This window comes from Eulemur rufifrons, chromosome 16, assembly GCF_041146395.1.
Source record: "Eulemur rufifrons isolate Redbay chromosome 16, OSU_ERuf_1, whole genome shotgun sequence".
Classification (NCBI taxonomy): Eukaryota; Metazoa; Chordata; class Mammalia; order Primates; family Lemuridae; genus Eulemur; species Eulemur rufifrons.
Window position 1 is genome coordinate 49,663,076 of NC_090998.1, and position 20,346 is coordinate 49,683,421.

Here is a 20,346-nt window from a genome sequence, read left to right on the forward strand (position 1 = left end):
ATCATCTCTAGGCTTTTTTTTTTTTTAATTTTGCTGAGGAGAAAACTCTAATTTCAAAAATATTTAAAGACATGGGAAGATGGTCATAATATATTAAATGAAAGAAACATTACAAAATAACATGTACAATATAATCCCTATTTTCTGAGTATATCATAATGCATTGCCAATTTAAAAGTAGTATTTCAAGGAAAAGAGAAATGTACCGCACAAAATATATAGTGACTAAATGATTCAGCTTAATTTTAGAAATGTTAAAATGTGTAGCTTAGAATTCAAGAAATGTCGTATGTATGTATGTAGACATGCAGTCATATATCTAAAGTATCTAAATATAAATATATTTTATATAAGATATATATTTATATATAAAATAAATATATATAAGTATGTAGTCATGTACCACATAATGGTGTTTCAGTCAACAATGAACCACATATACAAGAGTGGTCCCATAAGATTATAATGCTGTATTTTTACTGTACCTGTTCTATGTTTAGATACACAAATACTTACCATTGTGTTCCAGTTGCCTACAGTATTTAGTACAGTAACATGCTGCACAGGTTTGTAGCCTAGGAGCAATAGGTTATACCATACAGCCTGGGTGTATCGTAGGCTATATGATCTAGATTCATGTACGTACACCTTGTGATGTTCACACAACAGCAGAATCACCTAACAACTCATTTCTCAGAACATCCTCTTTAAGCGACGCACAACTGTAGTACAAATATAATACTATACTTATGTATGTACACACTCGTAGATATGTATCCCAGGCATAGAAAAAAAGGTGTAGAAGGATATTTCCTAAAATTCTAACAGTGGTCATCTCTGGACGTTATATTATGGGTGATTATTATTTCTCTCTTTTTAGTATAACTGAAATTTCCAATTTGCCTGCAATGAAATTTTATTGTTTTTTTAATGAAAAGAAAAAATTATATTAGTAAAAGAAAGACTGACATGCATAAATGCTATCACTTATTTTTTTGTCTCCACTCAGCTAGCAAAAGGCCCTCACTCTTGACTTTTACTGTTTTAGGGATGATACGTTTTCGGACACTCTGAGCCAAAAAGCTGACAGTGAGGCCAGTAGTGGGCCAGTCACTGAAGACAAGTCCTCATCCAAGGACATGAACTCCCCAACAGACCGTCACTCTGATGGCTATTTGGCCAGGTAAGTGGATTCTGGTAATCAGGCTTCTAAACCTCCAGTTCCGGCTGGACACAGTCCTCGTGCCTATAATCCCAGCACTTTTGGAGGCCGAGGCAGGAGGGTCGCTTGAGGCCAGGAGTTCAAGGTCACAGTGAGCTATAATGGCACCACTACAGTACAGCCTGGGTGACAAAGTGAGACCCTGTCTCTAAGAAAAAATAAAAAGAAATAAATGACAAACTTCCACTTCAGGAGCTATGAGGAGCCACCATACCCTCAGCCTTGCCGTATTACCCAGTGTGATGAGCTGTTTTCTCTCTCTCTTTCTGTGGCTGTCTAGACAAAGAAAAAGAGGAGAGCCACCCCCTCCAGTAAGGCGTCCTGGCAGGACCAGTGATGGCCATTGCCCCCTTCACCCCCCACATGCCCTTTCCAACTCCTCAGTTGACCTGGGGTCCCCAAGCCTGGCCAGTCACCCCCGGGGCCTGCTGCAGAACCGTGGCCTCAACAATGACAGTCCCGAGAGGAGGCGCCGGCCTGGCCATGGCAGCCTGACCAACATTAGCCGGCACGACTCCCTCAAGAAGATCGACAGCCCTCCTATTAGGAGGTCCACATCGTCGGGGCAGTACACGGGCTTCAATGACCACAAGCCACTGGACCCAGAGACAATTGCTCAGGTACAGTGCTCTTAACTGAATGTTGCATTTTAAGCTCCTGGGTGTGGCAAAGAGGCTGTAAAGTATTTACTTTCTGTAGCTATGTTTTTATATAGAACCAAGTAAGAAAACAGAAAGGAAATGAGCCCATTCTTTAAGGCCTAGCTGTGAGTCTCTTTTGAGGAACCATTTGTTACTGGAAGGACCCAAGCACATGAGGTTGATATTGATTTAAACAGACGTGGCAGAAACACAAGACCCAGGACATTCAAACCCATCATTGGTGAATAGCCAGGAAAATTTTGAAAAAGAAGAATAATGAGGAAAGTCTAGTCCTACCAGATCCTAAATGCATTCTAAAGCTAGTAAAACAGACAAACTGATGGAACAGAATGGAAAGCCCACCATCAGAAAAAAGTTTAATACAGTATCCCCCCATTATCCACAGGGGATATGGTTCGAGATCCCCAACGAGTGCCTGAAACCACAGATAGCACCAAACCCTCTATATACTATGTTTCCTGTACATACATACCTCTGATAAAGTTTAATTTATAAATTAGACTCCATAAGAGATGAACAACGATAACTAATTTTAAGAAAGAACAATTTCAAAAATATACTGTAATAAAAGTTATGTGAATGTGGTCTCTCTCTCTCAAAGTATCTTATTGTAGGTAATATTTTCAGACCACAGCTGACCACGGGTAACTGAAAATGTGGAAAGTGAAACCACAGATAAAGAAGAGACTACTATGTACTATAAAGATGACACTTTCTCAACTTAGAAAATGATGGAATAGTCAATAAGTAGTGTGATCAATAATGGGCCATTTGAAGAATATAGCAAGTCTGGATCCCGTGTACCTCCTGAGCACATTTGTGTCTGCACTTCCCAACAGTGATGCAAAGAGGGGCTGTGTCATTTTTTCTAATGATCAGAATTACAAAGTAAAACAGTATTAATGAATTTGCCCATTGTTCTACCATTCCCTCTGGTTCTTTTCACAGTATAAGCCATCAGAAAATGTTTATAGCCAGTAACAGAGGAGGTAAATAGATTCAGGGTTTGCCATTTGAATAATCTAAAGCATCTTCCAGCTATCACTGAAGTTTAAAAACAAAATAGATCCACAAAAAAGAGTGAATAAGAAATGAATGAAACAAACATGAGGAAGTATTAAAGATGGATTATTTTTAATAAAAAGCACCCAAGGAAACCTGCCCTGATATGACAAATTTCCAAGCTGTTTTGAGTGTTCTAACTAAAAAGAATTTTGGATAGCAAATTAGATTGTGTGAGAAGTTTGATGTGTTTTTAAAAAAATTAAACCAATTTAAATGGATAACAATTTCTCAGCAACAATCAGAAAGGCTTTTGACTCTTTTGTTTTCTTCTTCTTAAAGTGCTTTGCACAGCCCTTTGAGGCATATGTAGAGCCAGTGATATTTTACTGTAGCTGAATTTAATGACTTGAGAAACTATAATATCACTACTTATAATTAGGTGAAACATGATTTGGGTTAAAGAGACAGGGATTTAGGTGCTTGGGGGTGGAAAGGCATAATAAAGTCTGTTTAACACTTTTGCTAGAACGAGGAAATTTTTTTATCGTACATTAGAAAAACAAAAACCCAACAGATGACCAGGCTCTGCACATTCTCTCTGAGGTAAATACTTGTAAAAAAGCAAATCCATATGTTTAGCAGCAAATGGAAATCACATGTGAAAGTAATCACTTGAAAAGTGATATCATCCACACGAAATGGCTTCCAGCTTGGTCCTTTGTTTATCTTTCCATCTCCAGTCTTCAGATTTTCCCATGAGGACCAGGAAGCATGCCATCACAGTGTTCATACAAAAAGCATGCAAATTCTGTTATTAAACAAATCAATGGAATCTCTGATGGATATTTTTAAAAGACGACGATGTCCATATGTGATCGTCATGTCTTGGTTTATTCATTATCAGAGACTGTGATTTAGTATCAGTTCTTGGATTATTCATTTAGCAAATCTTTATCGAGCACTTACTGTATGCCAGGTCTCATGCTAGGCTTTGTGGACACAAAGATAAACAGTAGCCGCTGCCTCACAGTGGGGCTTATGATCCAGTGGGGGAGATAGGTTTGGAAGTCAGTGACCACTATGCCGCGCCGTGAGGGTGGTGCTCCGGGTGAGGGGAAGGGGCCCGGCAAGGTAGAGAAGAGATACTTCATTCATCCAGGGCGGTGGTTCTCCACCCTGTCTCACCCAAGAATTGGTTTTTGTTGGGTTTTTGTGTGTGTGTGTGATAAAAATTGTATAACCAAATTTACCATCTTAACCATTTTTAAATGCATAGTTCAGTAAGGTATACTCACATTGTTATGAAACAGCTCTCTGGAACTTTTTCATCTTGAGAAACTGACTCTTTTATACATTGAACAATTCCCCATTTCCTCCTCCCCAACCCTGGGCAACCACCATTCTATTTTTGGTTTCTATGAATTTGACTACTTTATTTATACTGCATATAAGTGGACTCATACAGTGTTCGTCTTTTTGTAACTGGCTTATTTCATTTAGCATAATGTCCTCAAGGTTCACACATCTTGTGTGACATGTGACAGGAATTGTTACCTTTTTAAGGCTGAATGATATTCCATTGTATTCACATACCACATTTTGTTTATCCATTCATTCACCAATGGAGCACACTCTATGAAGTAACTATATTATAACTCCCCCTTTAATAACTAAAGTAAATTGATTGATGATATATCTAATTTGAAAAATATATAAAGTTCTAAATGAAATATAAAAGAAAAATAAATGGAAATAATATTGAAACAAATGTATTTCAGTTAATTATTGACTACATTAGAAGACAAATGAAGCAGTGAAAGGTGTTCCCATTAGTAATATTCCAAAATGGTGGCCAACCCTTGGTCAGACAGTTCCAATCAAAGCAAAGAATAACTTATATGGTAGTTGCATTTCTGGAAAATTTAACACCATGAAAAAAATATTTTGTATTTATATATTTACAACAGAGTTAGGTTCTAACTAACTCTTTTATATAACTAACTTTTTATAATAACCTATATTAATTCAGGTTATTATAAACAGAGTTTTCACCTATACAGATGTCTGGAGGACATTCAAAAGTTGAACAAGACACAGGACAACTCATTGCATGTAAACTCACCAGGGCACTTGCAAGATATCTAATATGTCTGACCCCTACCCACCAACCGCCAATAATGCAACCTCGTTATTATGACATTAAAAAATACACACACCATATTACAAAAATACCCTCTAAGGGGAAGTACCACATTTATTGAGATCCACTGGACAGTCACATGGAGGGAAGGCTAAAGCTGACTTCTGAAGAACTTCTAGGAGTTAGCCAAGTACATAAGAAGTACTCAAAAATTATTTGTTGAATGAATGAATGAAGCCTCATTTTTTTATTCTTATTCATATTTATTTCTTGAGAAATTATTGTAGTATCTAAATTTAAGCTTTTACCATAAGTTGAAATAGAATTCTATATCAGTAAGTCAGCATGCAAGGCCAAGCCCACCAAAGGCAACCTAGGGCCTCAGAAGGGCAATTGTTTGATAGGTGGCTCCATGAGCCGCTGCTTCTCAGTCTCCTGAACCGAGAGTCAAAATAACTGTGCGAGATAGCGCTATGTGTATACACTCTGCAGACTGTAAAGTTAAAATACTCATACTCTCTGCTGGCCTGTTTGCTTTGAAATGAAGTATGTGGGTTTCTATACATTAGTGTTAGTTATCAGTCTGTTCTTTCTTTCTGATTATTTTTCAACAGGATATTGAAGAGACGATGAACACCGCTTTGAGTGAACTACGAGAGCTGGAGAGACAGAGTACAGCAAAGCATGCCCCCGATGTGGTGCTGGATACCTTGGAACAAGTGAAAAACTCTCCCATCCCTGCCACGTCCACGGAATCTCTCAGTCCTTTGCACAACGTCACCCTCAGGAGCTCTGAGCCTCAGATTCGACGTAGCACTAGCTCCTCCAGTGACACAATGAGTACTTTCAAGCCTATGGTGGCACCTAGAATGGGCGTGCAGCTGAAGCCTCCAGCCCTTAGGCCAAAACCTGCTGTTCTTCCAAAAACAAACCCCACCATAGGACCTGCCCCGCCTTCCCAGGGTCCAACAGACAAGTCCTGCACGATGTAAAAAACCAGCTGAGCAAGGTCATGAGGGAGGTGATTTAAAAAAGAAAATGGATTAGTGACAAAAGTCAACGATCCATAACTTTCCTTAGTTTTGTGCTTATAACTGGAGATCTTTGGCTTTTCTATGTTGTCGAATGTAATGTCTGAGACTAGCTAAATTAACACGGGCATTTGTATTTTGTAATTTTTTTTAATAACTGGACATATCTTATGTCATTTTAAAGACAATAGAAACACTTAGACTTACTTGAAAATCCAATGCTGCACCACTTGTAATGAAGGCAACACTGCTCTCCACATTGTACAGTGCTTCAGATTTAGTGTAGCCCAGGTGAGTCAGAAATGTCTTGATCCGAAGGCAGGAGAATCCGAATTCCAGGTCTCATTGGTCTCAAAACCAGTGTTGGTCTGTGGCACTTGGGGTAATGGCTGAAAGGTGATAATGGCGTTGCTTGGTAGCTGACAGTGAGCACCTCTGATTCTGTGCAGAGCAGAGGTCCAGCTCCTGCGCAAGACTTGCAGTTGTCACCGTGGGATGTTCCCAGTGGGACCTTCAGCCCACGGCTTGAGTGCGTTGGATGATTGCCTCTTTCATAACAATCATTTCTCTGGGTCCAGGTTAAATCCTCAGTAGAAGGGGGTAGAACCTCTGCAGTTATTGCTTGAAATAAACCTGAGAAAGTAGAGAGAGATACCATCCAAAGCTATCAATGTTACTCCTTCCATGAGCATGATCAGGCCTGGGAGATCTCCAAGTCCCTCCCCTGCATTTACAAAAGTCTAATTTTAAAGACTTTCTGGTTACACTTCTCCACAAATCCCTCCCAAGGTTTGTTGTTCGGTAACTGCCTGGAAAATATTTCTATCTCCCCTAAATCCCTGTATTCTCCCCTGTGGAAACAGAGAAAGCAAGGAGCACCCGAGTCCTTGGTTCACTAGCATTCTCCTCTGGCTAAATTACCTTGGTTGCTTCAAACACGCCACAATGGCCCGATGGTCTTAAATTTGAAATTCCAACTGTCATCTCCATTTGTTTTTGGGCCACCAACCCAGAACTGGCTATGGTACTTAAGTAAGAGCCCTGCTGGGCCAACATGAGAAGATTACCTCGATGTTCCAGGATGTTTTCCACCCAGTTTTGCACATGACTTTCTTTCTGTCATTCTCTCCTACTCCCTTTTTTTTTGGTATGTGGCCTCTATATAACTCACATAGTCAGCTGAGCTCTCAGTAAGGGACCTTCCTTCTCTGGCATCCTACCACACAGATAATTTTTCTTTAACTTGTATTTATACTACATTTTCTGTCTATCTTAAAAAATTTGCTTTGAATTCACTTGTTTTTACTAAGGTACAAATCCCCATTGTCCTACCAGCAGCATCTGACATCATCTATAGTCCTAGGAGCATTTTATCTACCTTATCATTGATCTTCCTGATGAAGAGTTTTTGTTGTTTTTGGGGTTTTTTGTTTTGTTTTGTTTTGTTTTTAAGAAAAATGGATGCCCCAGAACTAACCCCTGTGGACCACCCTTGGTTTCCTTCTAGGTTCGGTTTCAAAGTGGCAGCCAATTGCATGCCCCCCTAAGAGTTACAGAGTATGGGCTTTAATTCATCGGCCCATTGGTGAGTGCATCATGCAGACATGAGTCAGGATCTGTACTAAAATCAAGATCATTACCTTGATCTCTACCTCAGTTTGCCATTCTAATCATCCTATTACAGGAAGAGATTAAAGTAATGAGACACTGTTACCTTTCAAACTCACACAGCTGGTTGCCTGCCTATGGCCTAATTTCACAAATGAATAGTGATTTTTTTCCTCAAGTATTTCCAAGAATGGTAAACTTTCAAACCTCTGCATCTTCAGAACCATCCGTTTTGCCCATTTTGAAAAAGAGGCCCAGCTCAGCACCCTGTCCAACCCCTCGCCGCTTCTCCTGAGCTTTAGTGGTCCTTCAGCACTTTTGGACACCATGGAGACCCAGTGGAGACTGAGCTTAGAATAACACTCACCCTTTTCAACAGCCTCCCACATCCCTCGGAAGTTGAAACTTTCCTAAACAATCTCCCAGTTCTTTAAAATAATAAGGCTTCTTGAAAACCATTTTCCTTCTGTGATGGAAGAGTAAGACGTTAACAGAGGGCATGAAAAGGCCAGAGGTGTTTTGAATCTACTTTTTTTTTTTTTTTTTTTTTGAGACAGAGTCTCTCTCTGTTGCCCAGGCTAGAGTGAGTGCCGTGGCGTCAGCCTAGCTCACAGCAACCTCAAACTCCTGAGCTCAAGGGATCCTCCTGTCTCAGCCTCCCGAGTAGCTGGGACTACAGGCATGCACCACCATGCCCGGCTAATTTTTTCTACATATTTTTAGCTGTCCATATAATTTCTTTCTATTTTTAGTAGAGATGGGGTCTCGCTCTTGCTCAGGCTGGTCTCGAACTCCTGAGCTCAAACGATCCGCCCACCTCGGCCTCCCAGAGTGCTAGGATTACAGGCGTGAGCCACCGCGCCCGGCCTGAATCTACTTTTTAAAATGTCTTTTAAGAGCTTTAGGCTTAGCTTTTCAGATCTTACTCCTGCCGGCTCGTTCCTTCAGGCTTCTCCCTGGCAGTCCTCCCCAGGGTCTCCTCTCTTGGGTGTTCCCACCTAGCGTGGAGCGAGGATTGCCTTTCTCCCCCTCCAATCAGGACTCTGCTGCCTTGGCTAGCAGGGGCCGTGCTGCTGCAGACCCTCAGAGCCTCAAGGCTGTGCCTTCTTTCAGGAGACAGCTCCTAATACTCTCCCATCACTTCCGTACCTTACCTGTGTCCATCGTTTCTCCATGTACTTCTGTTTTCACCTTGAGACTTCCGTTTTTCAATTCCAAGTGAAGGGTATGACCTCAGAGTAAGGACTCGGTAAGGACTCACCTATCCTTTGTTGAGTAAAAGTCCGCAGATTCCAGGGATAAGACAGGGTGGCCCAGTCACAGAGGAGCCACAATAACACCCAGTAAAGCCCATTAAAAGCTGCTGCAGCTGAGAAGGTTCGCCTGGTGCACGGCTTCCTTTACAGCCACAGCTGCAGCACACAGAGGGCAGGGGGAGAGGAAAGAGAATGAGACCTTGAGACATTCTGTCCCCAGCTTCAAGGATCTTATCAGTCTTCATGTGCAGTTTGGGGAGGGGGTCATTTTGATGATGGGTAAATGATGGTTGTACAAAGATTGCCTGACTCCACTTACACAAGAATATGTATTCATAGCTGATACAACTGTATGTTCGTGTCGCATCCATAGAACTCACTGACGTAGATTTGCCAAGTCAGCCTTTAGAATTGGGTTGGGGTTTCAGGAGTGGATTGTTAGGATAGAGAGGAAGGTACTCAGTACACAGTTTCTGGTAAGTGTCATGGAAACTGTTTCAGCCTGTTGACTGGCGCTTTGTAGAACTCTATGTTCATGTTCAGTGTCAACACCATTGTTCAGCAGTTTTACACGTCTTCACACAACGTAATCTGGCTTTGGTGCCCCTTGAGCCATCTATAGAATACTTTATAGCAGGGTCCCACTCAGTCTGCAATGGTCATGAACAGTTATCAATGGCGATAGAGCTCCAAGTGTCAAATTGTATCAGTTAAAAGTTTTCCATGTTTGCAACTTTTGCCATTCCCAAAAATGGGTTTATAATTTAATTAAAGAAAAGAAAAAAGGAGGTAAGTTAGTAGTGGTGTCCTTAGCAGTTAGGGATGACATAGTTTCTGGAGCCTACAAACTGAAGAAAGTTTAATCTGATCATTACAGCCTCTGAAATCTGTTGCAGTTAGAAGACTTCAGATTTGGGGTGACACTCATTTATTCCTGACCATAGCAGGGTGAGGCCAAGAATGCAGGAAATGGGCTTGGGACTCAGTCTTGCTTTCGATTATCCACCACGGAGACCCTGAGACAAAGAGCAGCTTAGAACTGAAGGCTCCACTGTGGAAATACTCCAGACCACCCCCTGAGCTGAGAACACAACCTCCAGCTGGGCTGGAGTGTCAGGCTTGGTGCAGGGTGACTTTAGAAAAGCTTTGTCAGATTGATAAACTGGAATTTGAGCTTTCACTTACCCTAGTATACTTTCTTAAAAAAAAAAAAAAAAAAATGTGGTATAATCGAGATGGATACCTGTATCTTTAAATTACGTAGGGAATTTTGTATGTTTAATTGTACTGGGATCCATAATGCTTATCTTAGAAACTGTTTAGTAAAAGAAACTATATAAACCGTGCATTTGTGAATGCCCCCCTTAGAGCATTCATCCAAGTTCAATGTGTAGTGTGATGGTTATTATAGATAATTAAAGTATAGTAAGTGGCTGTGTAACAGGAGAGACTGCTATTTACCTACGTACTTAAGGGTAGCTCCTGCCCACGTATTTAAATCAGTATCGTCCTTTCCTGTCGGTTTGATCAATTGCAGTACTGGTAGCTTCCTGCTTGTGACTGTTACCTACTCGTGTCAATGTACATCTGTAGTATGTACATGTGAAAGTGCCTTTCTATTTTAGAGGAGTTTTAGCCTTGCTCTTGTACCGTCGCCCCGCGCCTCCCGCCCGCCGCCGCCTCCCGGTCCCGCTGCCCAACCTGAGTGTTTGGAAACTTCCTCTCTCCCGGCTTCTCCGCCCCGCATTCCTGTGCCTCGGTGCTCAGTAGTGTCCCGTCTTGCATCCTCGTCTGTCCTCGGACTGTCTCGTTCTCCTCGTAGACGTGATTGTGCCTTTCTCGCCGCACCCCCACCTGCGTCCTCCCCTCCCCCATCCACCCGCCGCTCGCGTGCTGCTGACTGCCACCGTGTCGCCCGTGCTCCGTGCTGCCTCTTACCACACGTTCCCTCCTCTCGGAGGCGAGAATCAAGGGGAATGCTTTCACAGTTCTGGAAGAAAAAAAAACAAGTTTTGTTAATCTGTTGTGACAATGCACTTTTATGTATAGTACTGTACATTTTGGCATGTACCGTTACAGGCTGCGGTATACAGTCAGGTTTGTTCTTCACGGTGTATCTTTATAATAAATAAGATAGTTCTGGCTGCCTTTGTCTGCTTCCAATTTGATGTGATTTTCTGTGGCGTCTTCGTTCCTTTGCTTTCTCTCATCACTACTTTCCCCCAGGGAGCTGGGTTGCATTAAATCATGTGAAACTTTTAAAGAAAAAGAAAATGTTTTATCTAATTTTCATTTCTGTTCACGCATTTGAAAATGGGGCGTCAGCACAGGGCCCTGTCCATGAAGCGGTGGTTTTTCAGAGTCATGGTTGGGGGGCTCGTGCGCAGGGACGGAAAAGACATTGAGAGAGTCTTGACTGAGAGGCTGAGTACAGTCCTGTCAACACACACGGGACTGAAATCTTGCCTTTGAGAAGGACTCCAACATAACAAACCTTGTCAAGCCAACGTTTGGTTGTATTTGAATATATTGAAAAATAATCCTTAGGTATTGACTATGCTTAGAATTCCTATGTATTGATTTTTTTCTTCAAACATTAAAATATAACTCTTAATGTCTAGCAATACTTAGTAAATAGTTTTGTAAATCAATATCAGTCATGTCCCAGATTGAACATTGATAAGAGATGTGGAGTTTTAAAAAAATGACATAAAAATCAAGGAAAAGAGACTTTTTATTAAAGTATTAAATATGAACAGAAAAGTTCACAATTCATTAGTATAATAGTTTTCACAACTAACACACGAGAGTGTGCACCACCCAGATTAAGAAGTAATACCTTATTGGCATCCCAGAAGCTACTATGCTCATGCCCCTCCAACGTTAATCAGTATAGTGATGAATCACACTGTAGTTTGGTTTTGCCTGTCATTTTAGCTTTCTATCAATGGGTTTATACAGTATGTAGATTTTGTGTCTGGCTCCCTTTGCTGAAATTTATGTTTGTAAGTGTTGTCATTTGTTATTATAGCAGTAGGTTTTCCATTTTTACTGTTATATAGAATTCCATTACATGAATACGCTTAATATTATATTTACTTTAGTATTTCCTGATTAAACTTTGGATATGATATTCAGAAATCTTTAAACATGGAGAAATGAATGGAGGAAAAAAATAACCCTACCTGTTAAAGGACTTGTTTTTCCAAAACATGATGGCATGACATTGAACTAAGCCATTGACTGGAAGGCCTACCTGATGGCAGAGATAGTTGCTTTTATTTATTTCCCCCCCAAAAAACCTGCTGTCCAATCTGGAGGCAAGAATTGTTCACAGATGACACTGAAACTAGTTTAAGCTTTACTTGGTGCTATAGTTCTTATCCAATGCCGGATGCTTTTCTTCAGTTCCCACTTTAGGACCAGAGAGTTGGGTTTAGAGGCTACCCCACCAAGAACAAATGCCTAAATCAGAGGTAGAATTGTTCCAGGAAAGACCCCACTGTCGTACATCTTCCTTACTGCTACTCTCAAATCCAAGCCTTGGCCTGCAACAGCCCTGTCCTGTTGAAGAGGAGTGCACCTGCTTCATCACATCCCTTCCTCCTGAATCGGAGTCCCAGCAAGTGTGTCTGCTTGTCAACTCGCACAGTTCATATGCCTGCACCCTGTAAGAATCTTAGAAAGGCAGGGAAAGGGAATTTTCTGGCTTCTATTGTTTTATGGTTGGGACAGCTACAGAGGAAAATTCCCCAGGTTTGATCTGGAATGTCAAAAAGGTCCTGTGAAGCCCCAAACTATGGCAAATTCCATTCCATGGCCATACATACCCATTGGGATTTTGGAAAATATGGTCAATATGTTTTGGGCAAACAACCACCACAAGGTTCATCAGTTCTTCAGTAGCCTTTTATCTGTTTCTACATAGTAGATAGAAAACTTTCCTTCTACAGTAAAAAATAAAACAAACAAACAAAAAAGTTGTTCCAAGGTCAGTCCCAGGGAGAGAGATGGGACTGGGCTGGATAGCAAAACGTGCAGTTGAGTGTGCGCACGTGTGTTGCTATGTGTGTGAGAGGGTGAGAGTAGAGGGGAGAAATTGCTCCTCCCAGAGTCCTGAAACAACATGCTTTGTTCAGCGTTAATATCTTGAAGAAAGTTATGGCATGGTCCAGGAGATCTCCGGCTCTAGGATATCTGCAATCCAATTCCGGCGACTGGTGGGTGCATTCTTCATACCCATCTGCTCTCTCTCAGGAGTGTTCCTGAAGATGACTGGCTTTTTTTTTTTTTTTTTTGCTGCTTGGGTGTGCAACTGAAGTAAGGACTTTAGATGAATTACCCTCTCCAAGATGGTGCATTGTACTAATCCTTTGTCTTTGACCTGTCCAGGGAATCCTCTGTGTAAAAAATATGTCCTTCTAAATGAAAGTAGATTGTGTGTCTGTAAGCTAGGGGACAGGGAAACATCGACAGCCTGGTGACGTGTTCAAAATTGTACAATGATGTGACATTAACTAACTTGAAAAGGAGGTTTCAGGTTCTAGGCCTTGATGGACTGTACCCATTTTTAAAAAAGCAATGTAGTCAAGATTTGTAACAGAAATTACAATTTGAATTTTAGTCTGTGAGCCAAAGATTTTTATTGCATTAGTAATCGAATATTAGCAGATACTTTAGGAGAAGAGAGAAAAGAAATTTGAAATAAGCCAAAATCTGGTCTTAATTCAAACTCATTTACTAGACTTCAACAAACTACCAACCCATGCCTCAAATTCTCAAACAGAAATAACACACAGGGACATTTTTGTATATTGTCTTCTAATCCTTACACTGTTTATTTTTTAGAAGAGTTGAATTCATATTCTGTATATAACTGTGTATCCTTGTTGGGTTTTTCTCCTTCACAGCAATTCACATTAAAAGTCTCAGTAAACATGATTTTTTAATGGCTGCTTAATATTCTAGCATATGAACACATAATTATTTAATCATTTTCCTACCATTGAGCAAGCCTGTTTGCAGGTTTTGTTTTTTCAATTGAATGTTACATTGTGCTGAGCAGCTCTGTACATAATAATGATCTGATTTTGGATCATTAATTTAGCATTGACTCCAAAAAGTGAAGTCACTGGCTCAGAGGTATCTCTAAAGCTCATGATAAATATTGCCAACCTGTTTTCCAGAAAGATTGCACAAATCTACACTACTGCCAGCAATGCAAAATAGTACACAAGTATAAAATATTATTATTTTCTTTTTGCCAATGTAGTAGGTGAATAATATGTTCCCTGTAAATTCTTGGTAGTCTTTGTTAATGTGCATACCCACATTTCCAGAGTGCGAATCTCTGTTATATTATACTCACCTCTGGGTCCTAAATCTCAGATGACTCCCTATTATTTCAAATGAACATCAGGAGGGATTTTCCTCAAGCACTTTAAACTCAACAGACCCCCAAATTAAATTTACTTTCTTTCATTCCTAAACATATTCTGTAGCAAACTCCATATCCAATCTGTTCCACCAGTTTTTATCTTCACTTTAATCCAGTTCTGTGCTTATTCCCTTTGCCCCAACTGACGCAGTAGCCTCCTAGGTAGTGTTCCTGTGCCCATTCTCTTCTCCCCACAATGATTATCGACACTCCCCCTAATCGTCTTTCTTAAAACAAAACACAATCATCGAAAATGTTCTACGAACCAGACATTGTTTTAAATATGTTACATAATAATAGCCAACAAGTATTCAGTGCCGGACGCCATGCTACAAATGTTAATTTAATCCAAACAAGAAAGCCGAGAGACAGCTACAAATATTGTAATAAAGATGGTAGTTGGCCGGGCGCGGTGGCTCACGCCTGTAATCCTAACACTCTGGGAGGCCGAGGTGGGTGGATCCCTCAAGGTCAGGAGTTCGAGACCAGCCTAAGCAAGAGCGAGACCCCGTCTCTACTAAAAATAGAAAGAAACTATCTGGCCAACTAAAGATATATATAGGAAAAAATTAGCCGGGCATGGTGGCGCATGCCTGTAGTCCCAGCTACTCGGGAGGCTGAGACAGGAGGATTGCTTGAGCCCAGGAGTTTGAGGTTGCTGTGAGCCAGGCTGACGCCACAGCACTCTAGCCCGGGCAACAGAGTGAGACTCTGTCTCAAAAAATAAATAAATAAAATAAAATACCATTCTATAAAACAATACTGAGATATCACCTCAAACCCCAGAAAATAACAAGTCTTCGTGAGGATATGAAGAAATTGGAACCTCTGTGCACTGTTAGTGAGAATTTAAAATGGTACTGCTACTATGGAAAACAATATGGAGACTCCTCAAAAAACTAAAAATAGAACTATCATATGATGCAGCAATCCCACTTCTGGGTATGTATCCAAAGATTTGAAAACAAGAGCTAGAGGAGATATTTGCACACCCACGTTCATTGCAGCATCATTAATAGCCAAGAGGTGGAAGCAATCCAAACGTCTATTGATGGATAAATGGATAAAGAAAATGTAGTATATACATACAATGGAATATATTATTCAGCCTCTAAAAAAGGAAATCTCATCATATGCTACAACATGAATGAACTTTGAGGATACTATGCTAAGTGAAATGAGCCATTCACAAAAAGACAAATACTACAGATTCCACTTACATGAGGTATCTAAAGTAGTCAAACTCTTATAAACAGAAAGTCAAATGTTGGTTGCCAGAGACGAGGGAAGAGGGAAAAGAGAAGTTGTTGATCAATGGGTATAGGGTTTCAGTTTTGCAAAATGAAAAATTTCTAGAGATCTATTACACCACAATGTGCATATAGATAACACTACTATACTGTACACTTTAAAATGATTAAGATGGTAAATTTTATGTTATATATTTTTTGTTCAGGGGTCGGGGGGGAGGTTGAGAGGAAATGGCAAGAGTGAAGTGAGAGACCACAACGAAAAAGCAACAAGAAATAAGGGTGGCTTGGACTAGATAGCTGGGTAGATGGAGAGGAAGGGATGGATTTGGAGTTCATTTTAAAGCTAACGGGATTCACTGACAAATTGGAATTGGTATTTAAAAAAAAGGTAAGAATTAAGAATGGCTCCTAGATTTTTTTGTGGACTATATTGACATTTACTTAGAAAGGAAACACTGGGGAGAAGAAAAGTTTGGCCAGGGGGGTGCAACCAAGTACTCAGGTTTGAATTTTTTTTTTTTTTTTTTCCCCCCCGAGACAGAGTCTCGCTTTTTTGCCCAGGCTAGAGTGAGTGCCATGGCGTCAGCCTATCTCACAACAACCTCAAACTCCTGGGCTTAAGCAATCCTACTGTCTCAGCTTCCCGAGTAGCTGGGACTACAGGCATGTGCCACCATGCCCAGCTAATTTTTTCCATATATATTTTTAGTTGGCTAGATAGTTTCTTTCTATTTTTAGTAGAGACGGGGGGGGGGAGTGGGGAGCAGGGGGAGGTCTCGCTCTTGCTCAGGCTGGTCTCGAACTCCTGACCTCGAGTGATCCACCCACCTCGGCCTCCCAGAGTGCTAGGATTGCAGGCGTGAGCCACCGCACCCGGCCTGAACTTATTTCATTTAGGATGGCTATTAGACTTCCAAGTGGAGAAGCCTAGGAGGCAGGTGGACTTGAAGTTCAGGGGGGATTTCTGGCCAAAAGATGTAAATTTGATATTTAAAGCTATGGGACTGGAGGAGATCTAGAAATAGAAAGAGAAAGAGAAAGGAAGAGAGCTTGTAATCAAGCCCTGAACAACCCCAACTTGTAGAGCTTGGGTGGAGTGAGGAGCTGGCAGAGGAGACTGAGAAGGAGCCGAGGAGGAGGAGGAATGCCAGGAGCATGCGACGTGATCAATACCCAGAGAAGAAATAATTGGCGTTGTGGCGTGTATTTGTTAACATAAATATGATGATGATGATAAGAATACCTAACATTTGTTAAGTGTTTTCTATGTGTCTGGCACTGTACTAAACATTTTTATATTATCTGATTTAATTCTGTAGGATAAGAATCCATTATTATTCCCACTTTTCAGCTGAAAACAAACTAACAAAAGCTGAGGCTTGTAGAAATTATCTCTTCTGAAATCACACAGCTGAGAACGGTCAAGCCAGCATCTGGACCTAGATCTATTGCCTACAGTACCCCACATTTAACTACTATTATCTTGCCTCTATATTCCTCCTCCCACTAGAATATACATTTTTTAAAGAGATATTTATTCATTTTTATATCCTCTAGAATTTATTGAATCCTGATTATTTTTCCCTTAATGTTTATTTTGTAGATTTATTTGCAGGAAGAACAATGTCAGGCAGAGGAGAAATATTGAATAAGTATCTTTAATGAATTTATAGATGTTAACATAATTTACTTATTTGTTTTTGCTCTTTTAGTAACAATACTCTGAATCTCTACATATGTTACTTGTTTTGTATCATTCCTTTCCTCCTGATGGACACCCAAGGCCATTCATCTATGGAATGAAAGGGTATGAGCAGTTTCATAACTTTGTTAAGATAGGTTTCTGGGTGCCCCGACCCCAAGTTAGGGGTTTTGTCAGAGGCAAAGCTGACAGGAAATGATGAAACAAAAGGATTTTTATAGACATTAAATCTGTTAATCTGGCCTTATTATCCCAAGTACAACAGGGCTAAGCAGAGAGCAATAAACTAGCCAACTTAACTTGCGTGATTGGGGCTCAAGCCATGGATGTTATTACACATGGAAAATCTAACACTTGACACTTGTCTCTTATACCTTTAGGCTGCAGGATTACTGCAATTTAATAGGAGAAAAGCGGGTGAAAATGTTACAACTGCCAGGAGGCAATGGAGAAAGAAAGCTCTGCTCCAGGAAAGATTACCTTCTCTGAAGAAGTGAGAGGGGCATGAGGCATGGAGTTCTCTGACCTGAGATACCTGCACAGCCGGGTCTGAACTGTTCGTGCTTTGGGACAGGCAAGTGGCTGGTTTCGTATGATAGCCGCACCTCTGGAGAAAGGGGCATCTTGGCAGGAGGAAGGATGCAGCAGGGAAAGAGCACAGATAGTACACGTGCCTCCCCAGGTCATGTGGTGGCTTTCCCACCATGTTTTATTTACTAAATAAATAAAACACCTGGCCAAAACAAATAAGTAACATGACTGCCCATAATAGCTCATAAATTTCCACTTGGAAAAAGAAAAAGTCACAATACAGCTTGTTTAGAATGAGAGTGTGTTAATGAAGAAAAATTAGTAAGCTCTGTGGCCAGAGAACCAGGTGCCCCCAGTGGTAGAAGCAGGGGAGAAGAGGTTCAGATGTTTTTGATTATGTGTCCCCACAAAGCTCCTAAGGGCTCTGGGAACAATTTATATTAAATAGGGGAAATTTCAGAGTAAGAATTCATATTAGGTTAAATGCAGGTAATGATTTTAAAAGTCTATTGGAATTGAGAGATATATTTAGAATAAAGATATTACAATTGCGTCTTGACAATGAAGGATGAGCTTAAAAGTTTCTGTAAAATAATTATCAGGGCTGGGTGTGGTGGCTCACGCCTGTAATCCTAGCACTCTGGGAGGCTGAGGCAGGCGGATTGTTTGAGCTCAGGAGTTCGAGACCAGCCTAAGCAAGAGTGAGACACCCCCCCCCCCCCCCCGCCGTGTCTACTAAAAATAGAAAGAAATGATCTGGACAGCTAAAAAATATATATAGAAAAATTAGCCGGGCATGGTGGCGCATGCCTGTAGTCCCAGCTACTTGGGAGGCTGATGCATGAGGATCCCTTGAGCCCAGGAGTTTGAGGTTGCTGTGAGCTAGGCTGATGCCACGGCACTCTAGCCCGGGCAACAGAGCCAGACTCTGTCTCAAAAAATAATAATAATAATAATTATCAAGAAGTTCTAGACATGGAAATATTGGTCACAGCAAAGAAAAAAGGTAGCTGTTAAGCCACGCAGTGTGGTGGTATGATTCATCCTCACCACATTCTTAAACTGCCTTAGCCCCAACCTCCAACTGCCAGTCACAGTAAGATTTCCAAAAGTCTACCTGTTCCCTCCTAGGCTCTTGTTCCTCCCATATTATGGGCCTAGAGGTTTCTTCTTGCTTCTAAGCACCTCAGGGGATGCAGCAGTTTCCTGGCACAGTCCTGTATCAACGTGCTGAGAGTGGCAGAGAGGCGCTCCTAGCTGAGTAATTGCTGGCCTTTGAGAGCTGTGCCCAAAGCACAGTGCTGGACAAAGTCCCTGCTCGCAGAGTAGACAAAGGTGCTAAGGCAGCAGTGTCCTCCGAGGTAGCAAATCGAAAACAGGGAACGCTGACACAAAGAAACAGAGGTACCTGTTGGCACATGGCTGAGATGTCCAAACAATTTCACTGAAAGAGTAATAAGTAATAAGATGCTAAAGGCAAAGTATATTAACGCATATCCTATAACTCGGCCTAGTGGATAAAGGAAGTACATTTCCCCTCAGCATTTATTTGGTGGTAATTATTTGCTAGTTTGCCCAACTGGCAGGACACATGAGATCATTTTCTCTTTTCCAGCTCTTCCAGGGAAACCCCTCAAGAGAGTTAACTTAAAATTTAATGTTATTTTACCCGTCTTCTCCTTTCTGCTCGTCCCTTCTTGATTTCCAATGATCTTTACATCTCTCTGTGCCCACATGTGCTCATTGATTAGTTCCCAGTTATTAGACAGTATTGCATTCCTGAGATACTTCACTTAAGATAATGGTCTTGAGTGATGGGCACACTAAAAGCCCCGACAAGCATGATAAAAGGTATCCAAGCAACAAAAATGTTTGTACCCCCTTAATATTTTGAAATAAAAAAAGAAAAAAATTAATTTCATTTTAAACAATGCAAGATATATGAAGTTAACTTGTTAATATGTAAATTTTCCATTTGTCCTTTTGTCATTATATCATGGATATAGGAAACAAAGGAATGAATTATGTGTGCTCAAGTCAGGGTAAGCGCTCTCATGAACTAGAAAGTTCCTGCCTTCTTCCTGATTTAAGGAACCTGGTACCTAGGGAATGAGTGATAAAAACATCAATGTAAAGTTTCTGTGTGCAGCTAAATTCAAGACTTATTTCACAATGGTTCTAGACCTTCACTGTTTATATGGCCTCCTTTTCCTTTCCTTGTCTTTTCTTAAATGTACATATTATAGATCTCTATCGTGACTTAGCTCTTAGCACCTCACAAAAGTCTGCTTCTCTCAGTCCCATGGGCATCTGCAGCTTTCTTAGATCTTTGCTGGGAAAAGGCTTTAGGGTGAATGTTTATACTGCACTTAAGAAAGAATTCTGTCTGCTCTGATGCGCAAGAAAGACAGTTAAAGACCAAAACAGAAAACAAACGAAACAAAGCAGTCAGTAATCTTCCCAAAAGCCCCACACACGTGTGAGCCCTTAAATGCAGAT

At 40.8% G+C, this 20,346-nt stretch overlaps 1 protein-coding gene across 2 annotated transcripts in view; it reads left to right on the plus strand.

Annotated features, from left to right (window-relative positions):
• The window catches only part of SRGAP1 (SLIT-ROBO Rho GTPase activating protein 1), a 253,270-nt gene extending 247,249 nt beyond the window's left edge, over positions 1-6,021 (plus strand). For both annotated transcript variants that reach the window (XM_069489992.1, XM_069489993.1), the window contains exons 20-22: positions 1,049-1,183; positions 1,503-1,842; positions 5,644-6,021. In XM_069489992.1, coding sequence (XP_069346093.1) covers positions 1,049-1,183; positions 1,503-1,842; positions 5,644-6,021 — 853 coding nt within the window. The remainder of the gene's footprint in view (positions 1-1,048; positions 1,184-1,502; positions 1,843-5,643) is intronic.
• Positions 6,022-20,346: the final 14,325 nt, after the last annotated feature.